General features: G+C 35.3%; 1 protein-coding gene across 1 annotated transcript; it reads left to right on the plus strand.

Annotated features, from left to right (window-relative positions):
* The first annotated feature begins 2,013 nt into the window (after window positions 1-2,013).
* Window positions 2,014-19,873, plus strand: LOC107782395 (exocyst complex component SEC3A). The gene is made up of 25 exons (XM_016603281.2): window positions 2,014-2,392; window positions 3,885-3,955; window positions 4,330-4,410; window positions 4,493-4,560; window positions 4,654-4,756; window positions 5,679-5,827; window positions 6,347-6,464; window positions 6,833-6,937; window positions 7,425-7,526; window positions 7,616-7,753; window positions 8,281-8,409; window positions 8,506-8,586; window positions 8,673-8,747; window positions 11,071-11,244; window positions 11,349-11,502; window positions 11,581-11,645; window positions 14,101-14,271; window positions 14,363-14,442; window positions 15,298-15,379; window positions 15,714-15,811; window positions 15,898-16,006; window positions 16,131-16,199; window positions 18,664-18,729; window positions 18,845-18,934; window positions 19,458-19,873. Exons 1-25 carry the CDS (start codon window positions 2,215-2,217, stop codon window positions 19,566-19,568), a joined length of 2,667 nt encoding a protein of 888 aa, XP_016458767.1. The 5' UTR covers window positions 2,014-2,214; the 3' UTR covers window positions 19,569-19,873.
* Window positions 19,874-21,173: the final 1,300 nt, after the last annotated feature.

Here is a 21,173-nt window from a genome sequence, read left to right on the forward strand (position 1 = left end):
GGAGCTGATCCAGTGGGGCGGGCTTCATGATTTTTCATTAAAAGGGTATTATGTTGTTCAGCCACCAAAAGGCATGAAATTAACTAAGAATATTTCTTAAAGCCCTTTTCGCGGTATTGCTGCTGTAACACCATATATGAGGCATGAAAAGTGGAAAGAGTCTTCTCCAACATGTCCTCATCATTCATAGGTTCCCCACATAATTTTAGTTGGAAAATTATTCTATATACATCAGAATTATATTCACTTATGGTCTTATAATCTTGTAGCCGTAAGTACATCCACTCACGATGAGCTCTTGGCAATACCGTGGCCTTTAGGTGGTCATATCGTTCCTTCAAACTAGTCCATAGTTGAAATGGATCTTTCAAGGTTAAATATTCACTTTTTAACCCTTCATCGAGATGATGGCGAAGGAAAATCATGTCTTTCGCCTTACCTTGACTTGATGCTTTATTTCCTTCTTTAATAGTGTCACCAAGACCTTTAGCGTCAAGGTGAATTTCAGCATCAAGTATCCACGGCAAATAATTATTCCCAGAGATGTCAAGTACCACAAATTTAAGTTTTAACAAATTTGACATAGTGAAAACTATCATAGAAAATAAGTGAATTAGAATGATAAGAATTATTATCAATGAAAAAAAAATCAATGCAGAATATAATTGTGTATTAACATTCTCTATATAATTGTTAGAACAAACAATTATGTGTAGTGTTATGATGAATTAGTACTTAATATTACACACAAGAACTTTAGACATGTAAGTATATTTTCAGAGAATAAATAAGTTGAAGTACTCTCATTAATAGGTTCTAGTATATTTTGTTCTACTTAGATAAGTTAAGTAGGCATAAAACTATATGATATCAATTCTGCTATGTTTCAACATTGAATAAGATTCATCTAATAGTTAAGTCATTAATTAGTTTATACACTTAGGTGATAAATTCATTGAAGATACACTTAAACTTTTTGAAAATTTTGCAAGAATTCCTTCTAAATGCCTATTCTGTCATAACATTTGGATGTGAGATTAATTAGTCTAATCATGGTAATTCAATTTAATACTTATCTATTTATGTGTAGGTTTAAACTTCTTCGAAATAACAATTTAACCGAAGCTTATTATTTTCATACCGAGGCAATTATTATAATCATATTCAAAACAAGTTATGCATATGTTAATTAAATTGTAGGTTAAAAAAGATCCTAATAAAAATGTTATAAACATAAGAATGTATACCTGGATCGGAAAAGAAATTAAGTACCTCTTTTTGGAAGAAGATAAAATTCGAATGAAGCAGATAACCTCAGTTGGTTAGAACTTCGTGCTGATAACGTATTATAAAATTATAGCAATATAAGCCAAAAAATATAGATAAAAATTTTCTTCTATCAAGTTGTATTCAAGTCTATCTTATTGATGTCTTTTGTATAATTAGAAATACCGTATATACAACAACAACAACAATAACAACAACAACCAGTATAATCCCACAAGTGGGATTTGGGGAGGGTAGGATGTACGCAGCCTTACCCCACCCTGGAAGGGCAGAGAGACTGTTTCCGATAGACCCTCGGCTAAAGAAGGTGAAAGAAGTCATGATAGCAAGTAATAACAAGACAAATAATTAAAAAAATAATTAAAAATATCGTATATATAGTTTACAGTTTACTTGTGAGTTATACAATATATTAAATGAATGTAATAAACATATTCATGTATATCCAAAATGGTTCATAGATGAGTTGTTGGACATTCACAAATTCAATATATTCATAACAAGTACCTATTTATAGTTGCAGAACATCTATGATAATGTACGCAATGACAACCACATGTATTGCAAAAGTCAGCTTTTACATGTAAAATCAAAACCAATTACTGCCCAGATGTGCAAAATCCTAAAAAGACATATATAAAGGCAACATGATTTTTCCTTTTTTTCTTCTTCTTGAAAACATGATTTTTAACTCGTTTAAAACCCGTCTTTACCAATAATAAAAGAAGGAAAAAGAAAATGTGAAAGAAGAAAAGGTTGGACTATTATTAAACTTCCTAGGAAAAAGGGAGGAAAGAGACACCACCTCCCTGCAACTTTTCAAGCTGTAAAAACTGCTCCAACAAGTAGAGGAAGAGAAAGAGGAAATCTAAAAATACAGGGACTTTGTCAATAGAGTTCCTTAGTAGCTTCAACTTCAGAGCAAAAATGGCGAAATCGAGTGCCGACGATGAGGAATTGAGGAGAGCTTGTGAGGCGGCTTTAGAAAGCACAAAAGAGAAGATCACGATGACCATCAGAGTCGCTAAGAGCCGAGGGATCTGGGCCAAAACTGGCAAATTGGGGCGTAGTCACACCGCTAAACCCAGAGTTCTCGCCATTTCCTGTAAGTTATCTATCTTATTTTCCAGATTTGGAGAAACTTCTAGTTTTAGGACAGTTATTTAGTAATACTTTGTTGATTAATGTAAATTAAAGCTCGGTGATTCCGTTATTTTTACTCTCAGTTAATGCATGATCTGTTTCAATTTGATGAAATTAAGTTTGTTTTGTTGCTTCAAGAGCTAGAGACGAGCACTAGCTTAGGTAGCGGAGACAAAAAATACACGTGATTTCTTTCGTTCTGCCCAAGCCTTGATGGCAGAGTTACCTTTGTATCCGTGCTGGTGGGAGGTAGCAGGTACAAAGTGGAACTAATTGCCGTGCCCGCAAGCTAGCCGGAGCACTATCACCATAAAAAAAGAGAGACAGAAATGAGCCTCAATAAGACCTTAGCTAGCTCAGGTCTCTTTAGGGGTATGTGATAAAACTGGAACAATACAGAGAAGATACATAAGGTCTTGTGCAAGGATGAGATGTGCAAAGGCCTTAGCTAAGCGAAGCTAGGTGTCAGTAGTGGTGGCTAACGGTTTTAGAGGTAGGAGAAGAGAAATCACGAGGTTGTATTTAGTTGTTTCACTGGTTTCCTGAATGATGTTAACCTAAGCTTCTTTTATTGTATGCTTCATTGATAAGATGTATGGTAGAGAGTTTTTTTTGATTATTTTAATGAGTGAATTGCTGGTAAGTAGTGTAAGATATGGTGGTGGTGATTTGAGTTATTGAGCTGAAAAAATCTCAATGATGTATTTGTTTGGAATTATTATGGTTGAGGGAGGAATGAGTACGAGGTAGCAGGTGTCCGGTTGAATAGTCGAGGTGTGCAAGTTGGCCTGAAAACCACCCTTATTTAAAAAAAGAAGGGTTGAGGGAGGAATGAGTTGTTAGTAAGTTTATTGTCCATTAAACGGAAGCATGCAATGATTTTTTTTTACTAAGGGCCAGAGTACTAGTTGCTAGATACCACATTGTCCAAAAGAGGGGGAGAAACCTTATGCTAATATTTGGTTGGTACAGAAAGTGGAACAATGAGTGGAGGGGAAGCCCAAAAAAGAGAGGAATAATTGGGTACCTTAATATCCTTTGGGTTGGACGAAAGGAGGAATAATATATCTTTCACATTCCTGCCCGGCCATTCCAAACAATTCGATGGAGATGATCAATATTCACCCAAGGAAATTAAGCTTGAAGTTTTATTTATTTATTTACTTTTTTCGGATAAGAGGTTGTTGTCAATGAAAGATGCACTTATTTTGACATACACCTTCAAATGTCTCAAGTAACATTCAAATTTTAGAGTGAAAATCTCTTCCTTTGCCCAAGATTTTTTATGTTAATATTGTCAGATAAGTCCTCCAATGATTGTGCCATTTTAACAGATAAGTTTTCCTCACAAAATGGAGTGGGGTTGTATGCACTTTCACTTTTCCTTTTTGTAATTGCCGATCGGAGTTGTTCATTCTGTATGTTCAAACTATCATGATGTGTGGTTTGTGCAGCAAAAGCAAAAGGTCAACGGACTAAAGCTTTTCTCCATGTCTTAAAATATTCCGCTGGAGGAGTTCTTGAGGTAAATACTTCTGATTTATTCTTTCTAAAACTTTTTCCTTCTGTTCAGACACTAATTCCAGAACTTATGACCTCATTATGGTTTATCAAAAGGAAAAAGACATGGAGCTGTGACTTCGTTATGTTGAAAATAGAGCAACAAAATCTTACATGACAGCTTCTTTACTCAACCTTTACTCAGCTTCAGTAATTCGCTTGCGGAACATTTTTTTAGCACCTTACCTTGTGCTTTCGCATTTTAAAACATCGGAAAGAACCAAAAAGAACCAAATTGGATCTCCCAAATCAACATATTTGACCAGAGATTTTCATTTAAAGCAAATCGGGTCAAAATGTCATGTTTCGCTGACAGTCGTGTTATGCTTGCACATGTAGCCTGCAAAATTATACAAGCTTAAGCATCTGTCAAAGGTGGAGGTTGTAACTAATGATCCAAGTGGGTGTACATTTATGCTGGTAATATCATTGAAGAGCTATGTCGTCCTTACTTGTATAATAGAGATATTTGGAATTTATTCGGACGAATTTTTTCGTGTAGGGATTTGATAATATCAGAAGTCAAAGTGTCGCTCCACCTCAGTGGACAATGCGCAATGTCGACGATAGGTTTGCTTCAAAGTTTTTGATGTCTATCCATCTGAATTCTTATGCTAACATGAATTTTTTCATTTGCCCGTGGACTTTTTCCTTGCATTGTAGGAACCGCGTATTGCTTTGCATTCTAAACATCTGTAAAGATATTTTGGGTCGTCTCCCCAAGGTCGTTGGCATTGATGTGGTGGAGATGGCTCTTTGGGCAAAGGTGCATATAATAGTTCTGCAACTTGTTTTGAACGTCTTAATAGCACATCTGTGGCCCCCATCTCTGGAAACTTGACTTGCTTCATTCTGTTTCTTATTGAAGATGAATTTTTTCTTTGCCTATGAACTTGTTAGTAAAGTTTAAATGGTTGTTAGATCATGTGTTGGCTGGTGTCATGCCACTAGTGCAGTGCCCCTAATGTTCCATACTTTTAAGTTTGTATCCTTTAGTGTTATCTACTGATTTTTGATTTAGGATAGGCATGTAACTAAGTTCCTAAGAATGTGCTTAGGGGTGTGGTATAAGTCCTGTCCTCTTTTTGAATATGCACTTTTACTTTCTTATAGCTGAAGATGGACACTATCAGCAACACATAATGATAAAGCAAATAGTCATCTTTAATAGAATTAAATTCACCTACATTTCCTTTTTTCTTTAGTTAGATTGTCTTCGAAAAGGATATGGTCTTTCTTTTTTGATAATATGTGGGAAAACTCCCAAATAGAAGCTGTAGGAACTCACATATATGTTTTTTGAAAAAGATAGGAACTCACATATATAAGTTGTATGTATACCAAAAAGCAGAGAATCTGCACAACCAAAGACACCAGTCATCTATTATGACAGGGACCTCATGGTTGCACCTAAAACAAGAGACTATCCTAAAAAGCCTTCTAAGAGCTTGACTTATCCCAAAAAATTAAGCCTTGGAAGAGCATCTTATACACACTGTTTACATCCACACTGAACACAAACCTTTGTTAATTTGAAATACATATTTGCTCACAACTAGTTTCTCTTATATGTTTCTTTAAACAAGCTATAAGAATCTAGATCCCCAGCCCCAACCCAAAAGGAACTAAAATGAATCTTGGTGCTTGATGAGTTTTATGCAATTGTGATCTATATATATCCAATGTAGGAAAATACTCCAGCATTTACCAAACAACATACTAATCTTCAAGACGGGCCTATCACTGCTGCTGTGGAAGAACGTGAGATGAAAGTAACTGTTGAAAGGGAACTCGTGTCTCAAGCAGAGGAAGAAGACATGGAGGCTCTTTTAGGCACGTATGTGACCTCTTTTTCTTTCTTGTATTGACATTGGATTATCTAAGCTATGGCTCAAAGTGCTTATGTCTGCATTAACAAGCCATCGTTGGCACAATTATGAGAACATTTGGATTGTGCAGTAGTAATTAGGGGCTTTAGGAGTGTTAACAACTGAAAAAGACCTATTTCCCGCGGACTCAAGTAGGAGCAGTGTTTTTTAGAGAGAAAAGCATAAAAAAGAGACAAGGTTTTTGATGCTTTAAGCGATAATCTAGAAGTTAAGGGCATGTCTCTTTGCTGAAGCGTACAACTTAGCTTATAAGTAAAATCGTTAATATTAATTTGAAATAAACCCTTATAAAGAAAACTTCATTCGCCAGGTGTAGACCTTAGCTTTTCTTTTCTTTTCTTGTTGGCTGTTCTCTAGTTCGAGGTTTCCTTGTAAGTTCTGTTGTGGTCGTTCTTTTCCAAGCCCCTGAATTATCCTGGTTACATTTTGGTTCCCTGTCTTGATTTTGGGTTTCCAACTTCCTACAGTTATGTAATGGGCATTGGTGAAGCTGAGGCATTTTCAGAGCGGTTAAAGCGAGAGGTTCAAGCTCTGGAAGCTGCGAATGTGCATGCCATTTTGGAGAACGAGCCGTTAATTGATGAGGTGACCAGTCAATATTTTGGTAAAAGAGTTCTTATTATTTTGATGCCTGTGTCAGAGCAGCTTTTGGTTTTATTTTCTTTCAGGAGTTGCTGCTGTTTTTGTTTTTATAATGATTGATATACTTTTGCTTAAATAGGCTATGCAGCTCTTGCATTGTCAAACTTTTCTTCTGCCAAGTGCAGTTAATAGCAAACTTTGCCTTGCTCGCTATTCCCTTATATTCAGCTTTTCTTCCTTATCTTCCAAATTTCTGTATGTATGTTCTTAGACATGCACACTTAATTTTTTGCCTTCATGAGATTAGGGGAATTCCATGTTTTCCATAAAGGGAGCTATATGTTTCTGCCTCTGAAATATTTGTCCTGCAGGTCTTGCAGGGTCTTGAAGCTGCCACTAGCTGTGTTGAAGATATGGATGAATGGTTGGGCATCTTCAACTTAAAACTTAGACACATGAGAGAAGATATTGAATCAGTAGGAATCTCTGCATTTCACTTCTGTAGTATATTATCTAGTATTTGTGGCGAGGAGATAAGTTTTGCTTTTCTTAGTCCACTCATTTGAATATGCATCTATATGATAATATGATCTGCCTATGTTTGATCATAACTTGTGCATCGCCTAAATGTGAATATTAATTTTGTGTCATAATCCTTAGTGCATCTATCTGATATGCAATATTCTAGTTTGTTTTATTCCAACGGCCGCACTGTCCAATGAATAAACCTAGATGGTATCATTTTCTTCTTGACTTGAACCTAGTTTGGTCATGTAGAAGTCTGATCCTTGTGTGTATATGCTTCAGGGGAAAAGGATGATATTTTTGTGTTTGCATGGTTAATTGCTGTAAGACTGAATTTGCCACATTACATATATATTCAGTTCATTGGAATGTTGACTGTCTGTTATTTGAATGTATAACCTCCTTTACTAGTGCACTGCTGATCCTTTGTTTATGCAGATAGAGAGCCGCAACAACAAGCTGGAAATGCAGTCAGTTAACAACAAGGCATTGATTGAAGAACTTGATAAGCTTCTTGAGAGATTGCGTATACCCTCTGAGGTCTCTCTCTCTTTCTCTTTCTCTCTCTCTCTCTCTGGTGGGCGCCCATAAATAATTTAATTTTCTTACTTCATCATTCTTGTTTGTAGTATGCAACATCTTTAACCGGTGGCTCATTTGACGAGGCAAGAATGCTTCAAAACATTGAGGCATGTGAGTGGTTAACTAATGCTTTACGTGGTCTTGAAGCGCCTAATTTGGATCCTAGCCATGCAAACATGAGAGCTGTATGTCCACTTTCTCATTTCTTTCTTTCTGGTTCATTTAGTTATTTCTTCTTACAGCGATGTGCTTCATCATACAGGGGAGAAAAGGTTAATATAGATAGGCCAGATAAGTTCTTGGATAACTTTTGTTTCTCAGGTGCTTGGAAAAATGAAAAATTGTTAAATCAGTGCAAAATTGACATGGTATTACTAAATTGAATAATGTGACTTGACTGGCCCTGATGAACCTTGGCTTTATTAAATGGATAGGGAATTCTTCCTTTTTCCTTTTCAACAAAACCAGCTAATTTTTATAGAGCAACATCTTACTTGTTATTTGGGGCTTATAATCTATTACTATAAATGGGTGGGAAGTATGGAAATCCTATTGTTACATCTTATGTGCTTGTTTGCTAATTGAAGTGAAACAAAGTTGTCCTGCCTTTCAGATAAACTATTTTCAGATAGATGGTGGTTGTTCACTCTAATTTGTGTGTAAAAGTTTGCACTAACTTTTACTTGTGGATATGTTCTTGAATCTCTTGTAGGTAAAGGAGAAACGATCTGAGCTTGATAAGTTAAAAACAACATTTGTTCGAAGAGCATCTGAGTTCTTGAGAAACTATTTTACCAGTTTGGTGGATTTTATGATAAGTGATAAGAGTTATTTTTCTCAGGTGTTCTTATGCTCTCACTTTTACTTTCTACTTAAATTCATCTTTCTTTTGTATGTAAGTATTTACTACAGACAGCTGATAACATGAATTAAACAGCGTGGACAATTGAAGAGGCCTGACCATGCTGATCTGAGATACAAGTGCAGGACATATGCTCGTCTTTTGCAGCATTTGAAGGTCAGACTGATTCAACTTCTTGGTTAACTTACTATTGTTTGTTTCAATAGGTTCTGATGTTTTTTTCCGCCATCCTTTTTTTACAGAGTCTTGACAAGAATTGCTTGGGCCCTCTAAGAAAAGCTTATTGCACATCCCTTAATTTGCTTTTGCGACGGGAGGTCAGAAAGTTATTTATATCTATCCAATTGTCTTTTCATGTCTTTCGATAACCGCTTTTACTTCCTTCTCTTTGCTGAGTATGTGTCATAGGCCTTAGATTCACGTATGTGTTCACTACAGCATTTATGCTTAGATTCGCTTATGTGTTCACTACAGCATTTATGCACTTCTAATAACAAAAACAACAAACTCAGTGTAAACCCATTTGTGCACTTCTAAACTATTTGAAAATCTTTTTTCTTCATCTCAAACCCTCAATGTCCGTTGCAGCAAAGGGTTGCTGAGGAAACCTGCATTTGGAAAAGTTTAATCTACATGTAACCACTAACCAACAATCACAGCAGGCAGTTTTCCCTGCTAAATTGTAAAATAGGTGCAGACTTACTATCTTAAAAGAGAGAAACCGAATTGCAGGGTGTTTTCTGTAAGCATTAACAAGCTGCAAAAAGAGTTAAGTGGCAGCAGTAGGAAACCAGAGGAGAAGAAAAAGAACAGAAAGGGATTTGGCCACCATTCTACCTGCCATTCAACCAAAGCACCCACTGACATTTTAAATCATATAACTCTGAAAAACAGAAAACAGAAAAAGATGGGAAGAGGGGAATCCAACACTTCTCAAGGGATCAATACGACACAAGCAACTCAAAGACAGTGATTGATAATCTGACTCATAACACTTAATACAAACAAACAGGATGAGTAAGGAATATTGACTTTGGACTCTAGGGGGCCGTTTGGTTCTAAAAACATGGGATAAAAGCAATCCCAAATTATATCTCAGGATTAGTATCCTAATCCCGGTAACCAAACCACCCCTAGGAGTTTAATTTTGGAGAAAAAAAATTACTTCATGTTGGAGCCCAAGCTTAGAAAACTTCGACCAAATGCATTTTGATGGAAGAAGATTTCAGCGCCAAGGAGCTAAAGACAATTGGACTACAGTGTTTGGTAGATTTGCTTTTGTAGTCCATTACAAATGTTATTTTAGGGATCCTTGTCACGAGAACAGTAAAAAATAGCACATGAGATCTGTAAATAAAATATAGGAGATCTTAATAGGGTCATTTTCTTCTATTCAAATTGTAAGTTAGCGTAGGAGATCATTTCCTCACATTCCTCTTGAAAAATTCTTGAAATTTGCTGAAATAGCAAATTTCTGTTCCAATCCTAAACATCTGTCTAGAACACTTACAATTTGCAATATTTGAAGTTGTAAAAAGGGAAAAAAGAAGAGGAGAATGATGTGAAATATAGCTTGATTATCTCTCTCAAGTTGTTGGGGGTTTTAAATAACGTTTACACGTCCTAGAATAGGAAAGGATCATAATTACAGGCATACAATCATCCTAATATATGTACTCATCTTAATTGATGTGTATGGTATTTTTCTAATCTACAACGTTATTTACAAAATGTTCACAAATATTCTTAACAATCCTATTCAAGTCCGAAGATACATATCATATGCTCCTAGTTTGTTGCAAATTTAATCAATCCTTAAACCTCTCGGTGATTTTGTAAGCATATCTGCTAACTGGTTAATGTTTCTGAGCAGTAAGTAGAAGACTCCTCTTATTTTGGGAAAGCTGTTTTGCGTGCGAATTCTTTCAAGCCAAAAGATGGGATTAACGAAGCTAGTAGCACTACATCCTGGCTCAATATTTTAATATCAGAGAAGGGACTTAGTATCCTTTTTAGCTCTAATACCATGTAGAAATACGAGATAAAAAAGATAATTATGTGAAATTCGATTTGATTATTCTCTCAAGTGTCAGGATATAAATAACGTCACAACGTCCTAGAATAGGAAAGACTCATAATTATAGGCATCTAGTTTTCCTAATTCGTATTTAATCATCCTAGTTGACTCCTAATTGATATGCACAATAATTTTCTCATCTACAACTTTAATTACAAGGTATTCACAATTATTCTTAATAATTTTTTCTTTCTATAAAAAGAAAGATTTACAATTTTCATGAATTAAAACTCAGTTGGAACTGGAAAGAGAAAAATTGAATTATGCAAGATGAAATTGCTCAAAGGAGAATGTATTGAGAGTTGAATCTTGTAAGCCGTTTTCGGTAATAAATATAGGTGGTTCACAATGCTTGTTGTGTTGGTTTTTATTGGTATTGGTGGACCCTCTTAATCTTGTTTTGATTCTGATTAAATATTCCTATTTATTGTCCATGCCTCGTGATTCTCCTTGGACCAAATTTCAGAGCTAAAAATGGAAAAAGTTTCGGGGTCATAGCAAATCCTTGATGAAGAACATTTCAAGTTTAAAGTGATGATTCTTTATGTGTGCCATACTTGCAGGCTCGTGAGTTTGCAAACGAGCTCCGTGCCAGCACAAAGGCATCAAGAAATCCAACTGTATGGCTTGAAGGTTCGATGGGTTCGAATCAAAGTGTGAATAGTGCAGACACTTCAACAGTTTCGGATGCATATTCTAAAATGCTAACAATATTTATCCCTCTACTTGTGGATGAGGTGCTCTTCTACTTTCTTCTTTCTTTGGAATATATGTATATATTTGGTTAATGTTGCTCTCACTTCCAATATCAAGTCTTTTGTTTCTTTTTTCCTAAATGCAGAGTTCTTTCTTTGCTCACTTCATGTGCTTTGAAGTTCCTGCACTCGTTCCACCAGGAGGTCTTGCTAATGGGAACAAAAGTGCACATGAAGAGGATGATGCAAATTATGATGATTTGGGCATTATGGATATTGATGAGACTGAAAACAAAGCTGGTACTTCTTTGTCCTTGTTTCTTCTCTTACCTAGCCTGATTTATGGTCAATCAAGGACCCGGTCTTGATATTTTGCAGGTAAAAACACTGGTGAGCTCGAGGCTCTGAACGAATCCCTTCATGATTTACTCGATGGAATACAAGTAATTCTAAAAATTTCATCCTTACAATAGCCTTACTGTTTGATAATAATAATAATAATGATACGGCAAAGGGCCAAATATACCCCTCTACTTTCGAAAATGGTCTAAGAATACACCTCGTTATACTATTAGGTAATCTATACCCCTGCAGTCATTCTTTGGGTTCAAATATACCCCTCATTTAAACGGAGGGACATGTGTTATCGTCCTGTTGGTCAATTCTAAATCTCTTAATTAATTAAAAAGACCCATTACCCATACCCCAAAAATAATTTTGTTTTTTGTAAAAACTGGAAAAAACTAAAAAACAATTTTTACTAAAAACTGAAAAAAAACGAAAATATTTTTTTTTTCAGTTTTTACAAAAAAACTGAAAAATATTTTCTAAAACAATGTTTTTGTAAAAACTGAAAAAAAGAAGAAGCTGAAAATCAATTTTCTAAAGCAAATTTTTTTGTAAAAACTGGAAAAAACTGGTTTTTTTTTTAACTAAAAACTAAAAAAAACGAAAATATTTTTTTTCCAGTTTTTACAAAAAACTGCTTTAAAAAAAGCTGAAAATATTTTCTAAAACAATATTTTTGTAAAAACTGAAAAAAAACTAAAAAGCAATTTTCTAAAGCAATGTTTTTGTAAAAACTGAAAAAACAAATATTTTCTTTTTTTTTCAGTTTTTAGTTAAAAATATTTCAGTTATTTCTAGTTTTTAATTGCTTTAGAAAATTGCTTTTCAGTTTTTGTTTTTCAGTTTTTACAAAAATATTGTTTTAGAAAATATTTTCCAGTTTTTTTAAAGCAGTTGTTTTTGTAAAAACTGAAATTGTTTTTTTCAGTTTTTAGTAAAAATTGTTTTTTAGTTTTTTCCAGTTTTTACAAAAAACATTTCGGGTATGGGTAATGGGTCTTTTAAATTAATTAGGAGATATTTAGAATTGACCAACAGGATGATGACACGTGTCCCTCCGTTTAAATGAGGGGTATATTTGAACCCAAAGTATGACAACAGGAGTATAGATAACCCAATAGTATAACGAGGGGTATTCTTAGACCATTTTCGAAAATAGAGGGGTATATTTGGCCCTTTGCCGAATAATGATAGTATGTTAACTTGAAGCAAAAATATGGCCCTGGGGGGGGGGGGGGGGTTCTGTTAGTATCAGATTGAGATGCTGAATGAAAAAACAGATCAATAGTCGTAAGTATTTTCTTAAATTTATTTTGGTGATTCTTCTTTGGTGAGCTATGTGTTATTTACATGCTCAATGTTCATAGCGTCATGCTTGATTGTTTATCGAGTACAATGTGTACATTATTAACGATTCCCTGCTACAACCGTACTCATCGTGATTGAATCGAAACCTTACTTGGTCAACAATGACGACAACATGCCCAGTGTGGTCCCACAAGTGGGGCCTGGGGAGGGTAGTGTGTACGCAAAACTTACCCCTACCTTGTGGAGGTAGAGAGACTGTTTCCGATAGAACTTCGGATAAAGAAAAGTAGTTCAAAGCAGGTTTGAAAAAGAAAATAGTAGTGAAGAAGCCATGTTGAGAATAATGAAGACAAGAACAGTAACAACAACAAAATATCAAAGCGATAAGATAACCGAAGTAAAGGAAACAACATGTAGTAATAGAAATCGAGGGATAAGATAATACGAGAATGATAATAATAATAATACTGATATGAAAAATAAGGAACAGATACGGTGTCCCAAATAGCCTACTAACCTTCTATCCTAATCCTCGACCTCATTATCCTTCTATTTAAGGTCATGTTCTCGGTAAGTTGAAGATGTGACATGTCCTGTCTAATCCCCTCAAATCCCCACTCCTTAATACTTCTTCGGCCTATCTCTACTTCTCCTTAGACCCACCACTGCCAACCTCTCACACCTCCTCACTGGGCAACTATGCAGCTTCTTTTTACATGCCCGAACCATCTCAACCTCGTCTCCCTTATCTTGTCCACCACGGAGGCCACTCCCACATTGTCCCGAATATCTTTGTTCCTAATCCTATTTCTCCCGGTATGCTCATACATCCATCTCAACATCTTCGTTTCCGCTACTCAGTCGGAAGAAGAAAATTGGTTTTGCATTGTCCAGCGAACAGCTTCATAACATTCCTTTTCTGTAATCAAACTGCCTTATTATTCTGCCCTTATTGTGTTCTGTAGAACCAGCCCTTGATACACCAAGTTCTTGCTTTCTGGACATGTTTTATTTGTCTTTGTCATGAGGCCCTAGTGCTGGATGTTTGCCAGCAAGTTTTACCTATTCTTCGTGGTGCTTATAGCTTTGTTTTCTCTGTAATAGTAATTTTTTCTCTCTCTATCGTTAATTTTCTTTGTAGTTATGTGGTTTGATATATGGTTCTTAACGGGCATAATTGTTGGTTGGATGGTTGCAGAATTTTTACTTCTGACGAAACTCTCCTGTTTTTACGTGTTTTAGGAAGACTTCTATGCGGTGGTGGATTGGGCATACAAGATTGATCCTTTGCGCTGCATATCGATGCATGGAATAACAGAACGTTATATTTCAGGTCAGAAGGCTGATGCTGCAGGATTTGTACGCATCTTGCTTGATGACTTGGAATCTAGAATTTCAATGCAGTTCAGTCGGGTGAGCTACTGCCTTCCTGCTTGTCGTGATATATGATTGTGGAACTCATAAGTTATGATTTTTACTCTCTTTTCTGTTGCTTGCATTGCAGTTTGTTGATGAAGCATGTCATCAAATTGAAAGAAATGAGCGAAATGTTCGACAGTTGGGAGTTTTGTCATATATACCAAGGTGGACTGGGTTCCATATGTCCTTACTTTTGTATACTTGCGTTGTCTGTAGAGCGGGTTTGCTGTCAAATGTATAGTTAGAGAGTTCGACTTAGGGGGCATCTAAATAGTGCTTGACATACTTAGAGTGTAAAATTATTGGTTAACATGTAAATTTGGTGTCCGATGGACAACGTATTTAACTCGTGGGATTGCAATCAAAGCTTTTTTCTTTTTAATCTTATCCTCCTAGTTTAATGTGGTCTGATTAGTCCAGCACATTTAGACATGCTAGAATATAGACTCTTGTGTCATATTTTCGTCACTGAATGATTGATCTTCATTAACCTGGCAATGGTATGATTTTGTTTCTCCAGTTTGGAAGGAAAAGAGAGATCGATTTCACAATTTTCATACTTTAGTTATTACCAAGAAATTTACTACTTTTACATGAAGAAATTGATCACTCCAACTTATGTTACCTTTCTAAAAAAAAAGAAGAAAGAAATCAATCCCTCCTACTTTCAAGTAAAGTTAGACAATGCCAATTCTATATTGGATATTCCAGCTTGATTTTCGTTACCTCAAGTTTCAGTTAGTACTTTTTACATTTGAGCTTTCTTCCTTTTACTGGTGCAGTTTCACACTCTTTCCATCTCTGTATTACCCCCTTCTTATGATTGATTAGCTTCTTTCTCACCTTTTGCTACGAGCTTTCTCTAACAAGTCTTTTGATTAATGTCATCGATAACTGTAGGGCTGTGAGTTTCTTCTTGTAATTCACTTCAAATCCAGATTTGCTACTTAATGTTGCTTTCAGAGTACTCTCAGTTAATCTTTTTGGTGTAGATAATCAATAATCCATTTGGTATTGTAGATTTGCCACGCTTGCAACCCGTATGGAGCAGTACATCCAAGGACAATCAAGGGATTTGGTTGACCAGGCATACACAAAGTTTGTGAGTACTTTCATCTCCCACTTGTTTCTTAATATGTGATATCAGTTGAAGCTATTAATATGTGTTAAGACTCTAATGACTTAACAGGAAGTTGATTGCTTTTGTTTGCCATTTTGATAATTCCATTTTTTAATATGCTGTAATAGAAAATCACATATTGCTAAAGTGGGAATTAGGGGGAAAAAGCAAAAAAGAAATTAGGAAATATTCATATAATTTTTTGTCTTCTCTATGTGATGATTTTAATTTTTACAGTTTGTCGTGATCAGATAATATATTTTTCCTTATGTATGTAATATTGTGTGGTGTGGCTGTTTTGGAAATTGTTTGGCAGGTTAGTACAATGTTCCTTACTTTAGATAAAATTGCTAAAGCAGACCCAAAATATGAAGACATTATGCTTTTAGAAAACTATGCAGCATTTCAGAATAGGTATTTCTCTGATGTTGCATTCAGAACTCTATTACATATTCTATTCCATCAAATCTGTTTTGAGTACTGACTGGAAGGAGTTGCAGTCTTTATGACCTGGCCAATATGGTGCCGACATTAGCGAAGTTCTATCATGAAGCCAGTGAATCTTATGAACAAGCTTGCACACGCCACATCAACGTGATTATAATCTATGTAAGCTATCCTATTTCTTGCTTCTTGTTTTTGTAATATTTTCTTCTCTGCTTGCTGTTACTACTATTTCTGTAGGTCCAAGTCTTTCTGATGATATACCTTTAAAACCTATGCTTCTCCACAGCAATTTGAGCGACTTTTTCAGTTCGTTAAAAGAATCGAGGATTTGATGTACACAATCCCACCTGAAGAGGTTAGATTACTGTTTTTCTAATTTTCTCCTCAGGTTACAGCATTTGTTGTCTACCTCCTTTTAAGAGTGACATAATTTGCCTTGTATGAGGACACTGGCTTGTTATTTAGTTTCCTGCACCGATATTAAGTCAACACGAATTTGAGCCACTACATGATTTCTTATCAAGTATGAAGGGAACCGTGTAGTCTACTACTCAATATGTCGCTTTGTACTGACTTTTTCTTAGAGCTATAGAAGTAAATATATGATGAAAAAAGCTAAATTGAATATATCAATTGATCAATTCTCTTGGACTTCGTGAATACCTTTTCCCTTTTTTTCTCTTTGGTGGGAGATTCTTCTGAAAGTCAGTCCTTATATTTCAATGGTTTCCTTTAATTAAACATGATAACTGTAATTTAAACCAACAAAATTTTCTGGTACAGATCTGAGGTTCTGAGGCTACCGGTGTCTCACTAGTACCTTTATTAAGTACGAAGTTGATAAAAAGAATGGCTGATGTCCTGCTGTGATTACCTATTATGTATGCTTACATTTTCACCATAATGTTCTTGTTTATTTTTAAAAAAAGGGAGAAAAATTGACATAGAGATTATTTTATAATGAGTGACTTACCTTAGTTGGCAACTTTAAGGCCTCATTTATTTATTTTAAGATTAAGACGTCTAAGTCTGAATACACATTTGAATATTACGATGTGTATTAAGATTTGAATATTAAATGGTTAAAGACTGTTTGTTTTTTAACATCTGAATGTATAAAATTTATCTTTATTTGAAAATGAATAAACACAAAATTCAAATAAAATACTAATTAATGTAATATTTTATATATATTTGTGGTGGTGATGGCTAACGGTGGTGCTTGTGAACGCTGACTAGAGGGGTGGTTGATGGTGGTGGTTCTGAGTAATAGCTAGTGGTGATTGGTATTGATGGCGATTATGGTTGAGAATGGTAGTGGTGGGTGGTGATAGTTAATAATGGTGGGTGGTAGTGGTGGTGGTGGTTGTGATTGAGGAAGGTGATGGTGGTAGTTTATAATGGTGGGCAGTACCGGCTATGATTGTTGATGGTGATGGGGTGGTTAATTGTGGTAATTGAGGTGGATAAGTATGTGGTTGAGAATGATGGTGGTGGTGGTGGTGGTGGAGTATGGTGATGGTGGGTGGCATTGTAGTAGTTGATAATGGTAAGTGGTGGCGGCAATTAATAATGAATGTGGATGATAGCATCTTAATGAAATTAAGTCTTTGTTATAGATCTTAATCATACAGACCTATTCAGGTTGTGAAGTAAAAAAAACAAACAAACTTGATGATTAAGATCTGAATAATTAAGATCCAGACTTTAAAAACAAACGCACTTAATGTCTGAGATCCGAATGATTAAGATTCAGACCTCCATTAAGTGCAAACAAATGAGGCCCAAGTGAACTCTATATTGAATTGATATAAAAAATACAGTTTTTCAGTCAACATCAATGAATTAAGCCTCAGCTACTTATAAATAAAATAAATTTAATTATGCCTCGGCCCTAAATTAGTTGGCTGTGAATCCTCTTTAACATTCCACTCTATTTGGGCAATTCCCTTCTAATGCTAAATAGTTGTCTTTGACATTCACATAGCCAACCACAGCTAGCTCGGGATTGAAGCATGATTGTTGTTACTCTGTGAGTTTAGAGGCACCTAAGTGGTACCTACCTAGGGACATATCATAATCCCTTTTAAATATTATCTGGGGTCACTCTAACCGTGGATGAGGGAGACAATTCGCTAGTTGTTGCCTCATTTTTGGTTTACTTTCTCTGCGTCATGCCTTTAAGGACTTGCATGCTTAAAGTAGTTACCAGTTACTAGTGTATACATTCATGTTAGTCAATCCTTCTTTGTGGTATTAGTTATGCTTCAGCCCCTTTGTAAATATTAAAGGCCTCAAGTTGCATTGATTTTGCTTTAACATAATGGTAAAATTACTCATACTGGAATAAGAAGTTGTGTTCTCTCTTCGGCAGATGGAACTTTAGGTTTGCATTGCTGACTTTAAGCTGATATTTTCTTAACCTTATTGGTAGCTGGGTTATTCCCTTTCCTTTATTTTTTGAAGTAACAAATAAAATTTATTTTTGTTCCACCATTTGAACTTGCTTGAGGTTCCGATCAACCTTAAATGCAAATGCTGCTTGCATTACTCATACTGGAATAAGAAGTTGTGTTCTCTCTTCGGCAGATGGAACTTTAGGTTTGCATTGCTGACTTTAAGCTGATATTTTCTTAACCTTATTGGTAGCTGGGTTATTCCCTTTCCTTTATTTTTTGAAGTAACAAATAAAATTTATTTTTGTTCCACCATTTGAACTTGCTTGAGGTTCCGATCAACCTTAAATGCAAATGCTGCTTGCCTGACTGCGTCAATACATCATCAGCTTCTAATGATTTATGTCATTTTAAATATTTTAGATTCCTTTCCAACTTGGGCTGTCAAAAATGGATCTTAGAAAGGTGGTAAAATCCAGTTTATCTGGGGTAAGTCTGTCAATTGCCTCGATTCATCTTCTACTTTTTTAAACCGAAAAAAATGTGTCACTTAATCTTGTATATTTTGGGGTCTTTGGTGAATGTTCGAACTTTGCTTCTACAGGTGGATAAGTCCATAAGTGCAATGTATAAGAGATTGCAGAAGAATTTAACCTCAGAGGAGTTGCTGCCTTCGTTATGGGATAAGTGCAAGGTATATCTAGCAGACTGGGTATTGAAATTAATCACTTGGAAATCCAAATGAAAAATTCGTCACCTGAAAAACTTTCTTCCATCAGTATGTCAATTTGATGTTCAGAGGTTGGATTTAATTTTTTCCTATTGATTTAAATTTGTGAGAATTTAAGTAGCCAATCCAGGGGAATCCTCTGGCCGTTGGATTGTCTGAATTCTCTTATAAAAGAACCTTGTCCTTGCTATATGATGAGATGGACTGTGAGCTGGAAAAGGGATAGAATGGTGCCATTTTGAAAGCAGGAGTTGCTCTGATGATTATATAAACAGACGTCATGGTTAATAGACGTCTGGTAGAACAGAGACATCTTAAGTTTCTTTTCAACTGCATTGTCCTGTAATAGTAAAATCCTGCTTTCATTTTTAGAGTTGCTTTAAAATTTTATCCTAGGCTTGTATTGATCATTTCCTTAATTGATCTCTATGTTCCTTGGTTCATTTTCTGTATAGCAAATTTACCTGAAACATTCATATTCTTGCAGAAGGAGTTCTTGGACAAGTATGACAGTTTCGCTCAGCTTGTAGCCAAGATTTATCCCAGCGAGACCATTCCATCTGTCTCAGAAATGCGAGATCTTTTGGCATCCATGTAAAGCGGCATTTTGCTCTAGTAATTGTGAGGTTGTAGAGTATGTCTTCTGTTGTCAATTTTCTTCTTTTTCCTCCTTCCTAATTTGATTACTTTACAGATCCTATGAGTGACATGATAACAGGCTAGATTAAAAGCATTTTTGTGTATTGTCCTTACCAGCTTTGTTATGTAATGTTTTTTGTTTCGTCCTACTGTGTGGGTTATCCTAGCTTTATTCCTGTTTTACTGTGTAAGGAAGAAATGTTTTACACTACAACATGTCAATTCATCCATTAGATATTAAAGCTTCTTGTTTTTCACTAGTTAGTTATGCCTCAGAATCCTTTCCCTTTCCTCCTCCAGAAACAAATAAGTGAAATTTGTGGTGATCGTGTCAGTTTCATGGTTAATGCTAGATGTACACTCGATGGATCAAATATCAATTCCAAATTAGTTGGTGTCATGCCTATAATTCGTTTTCCTTTTCCATTTTGTTCTATTCTCTGTGTTCAGGAAAGGGAACTTGCAGCATTTGTCGAATATAAATGGAAAATACCGAAATAGCAGTCTTATTCAGAATCGTCTCCGATTTGCTTCGAGGTATGAAGGCTATTAGATGAGGAGTGTATTAAGCAGCGTGGAAGTTAGAATAAAATTTTATACTCAGAATCGAATGTCCCCCTTGGAGAAGGAGAGGTGCCCCTTTTATATATGGATGTTGGCAACAGCTAACAGGTAGGGCGAAAAGACGGGCGTTGGATTCAGGAATCCGTTGAGGGGCGGAGGTTGGGGAGGTATGATAAGTAATGAACCTAAGATTTAATTCAACTTCAAAAGGTAGCTCAAAACGTGATTGTTGGTCGTTAACTAACCATAAGCTAAGGTAGGGGATGATCTTTTCAGAGTCCATCTTCTCTTAGTGATTTGATTTGACGCTTAATGTTTAGCCGAAAAGCTATTCTTGTCTTTGTAAGAAAGTAAAATTAGCGTTGGTAAATCTACTGTGAGAGATTATTGTTTTATTCTACTTCAGTTCCTTCTAAGTGATAGTAATGAGGATAAAACAATTAGTTTTGGGAGGCCAAAAGAAAGAGAACATCTAAACGTTGTAACATAGCCCGAGTCATCAATATCTTCTAGGTTTTCTAACTCTACTGCCAACTACTTTGGGATCATTTTAGCCTTTTATAAACCTTTTATTTTATTTCATCAGATGGTAATAATTTTCTTTCTTATATTAAACATCAATACAACAGTAATTCTTTAGTGATAACTAGCTTTCTGAAGTAATGGTATGAGCATTAAAGACTGAACCAGTAAATTTGAACCAAGGCAAAAAACTAAACAATGAACCAAACTACAAAAAGGAAAAGGGATTTAGATCTTCATTTACAAAGATCAGTAGTTTTCAGCAGGGGTGTCAATGGATATTTAAAAACCGACTAAATCGACCGAATTGTACCGCATCGAACCGATTTTTAGGTTTCTTTTAATAAAACCGTAGGTTTTTATACAAATCTATAACCATACCGTTAATTCGGGTAGGTTTTTTATTTTATAAAAATAAATCAAAAAAATACCGAACCAAACTGTACTGAATAAATTTATATGTGGAAAATATATTTAT

The sequence above is a fragment of the Nicotiana tabacum genome, chromosome 15 (assembly GCF_000715075.1).
Source record: "Nicotiana tabacum cultivar K326 chromosome 15, ASM71507v2, whole genome shotgun sequence".
NCBI classification, from domain to species: domain Eukaryota; kingdom Viridiplantae; phylum Streptophyta; class Magnoliopsida; order Solanales; family Solanaceae; genus Nicotiana; species Nicotiana tabacum.

What these genes read in the sequence shown, in the direction of transcription:
- LOC107782395 (XM_016603281.2), top strand. Translation starts at nt 2,215, where the DNA reads ATGGCGAAATCGAGTGCCGACGATGAGGAATTGAGGAGAGCTTGTGAG. An exon ending in GCCATGCAAACATGAGAGCT is followed by an intron (nt 7,754 to 8,280) that starts GTATGTCCACTT and finishes AATCTCTTGTAG; the next exon opens with GTAAAGGAGAAACGATCTGA. An exon ending in TCAACGTGATTATAATCTAT is followed by an intron (nt 16,007 to 16,130) that starts GTAAGCTATCCT and finishes GCTTCTCCACAG; the next exon opens with CAATTTGAGCGACTTTTTCA.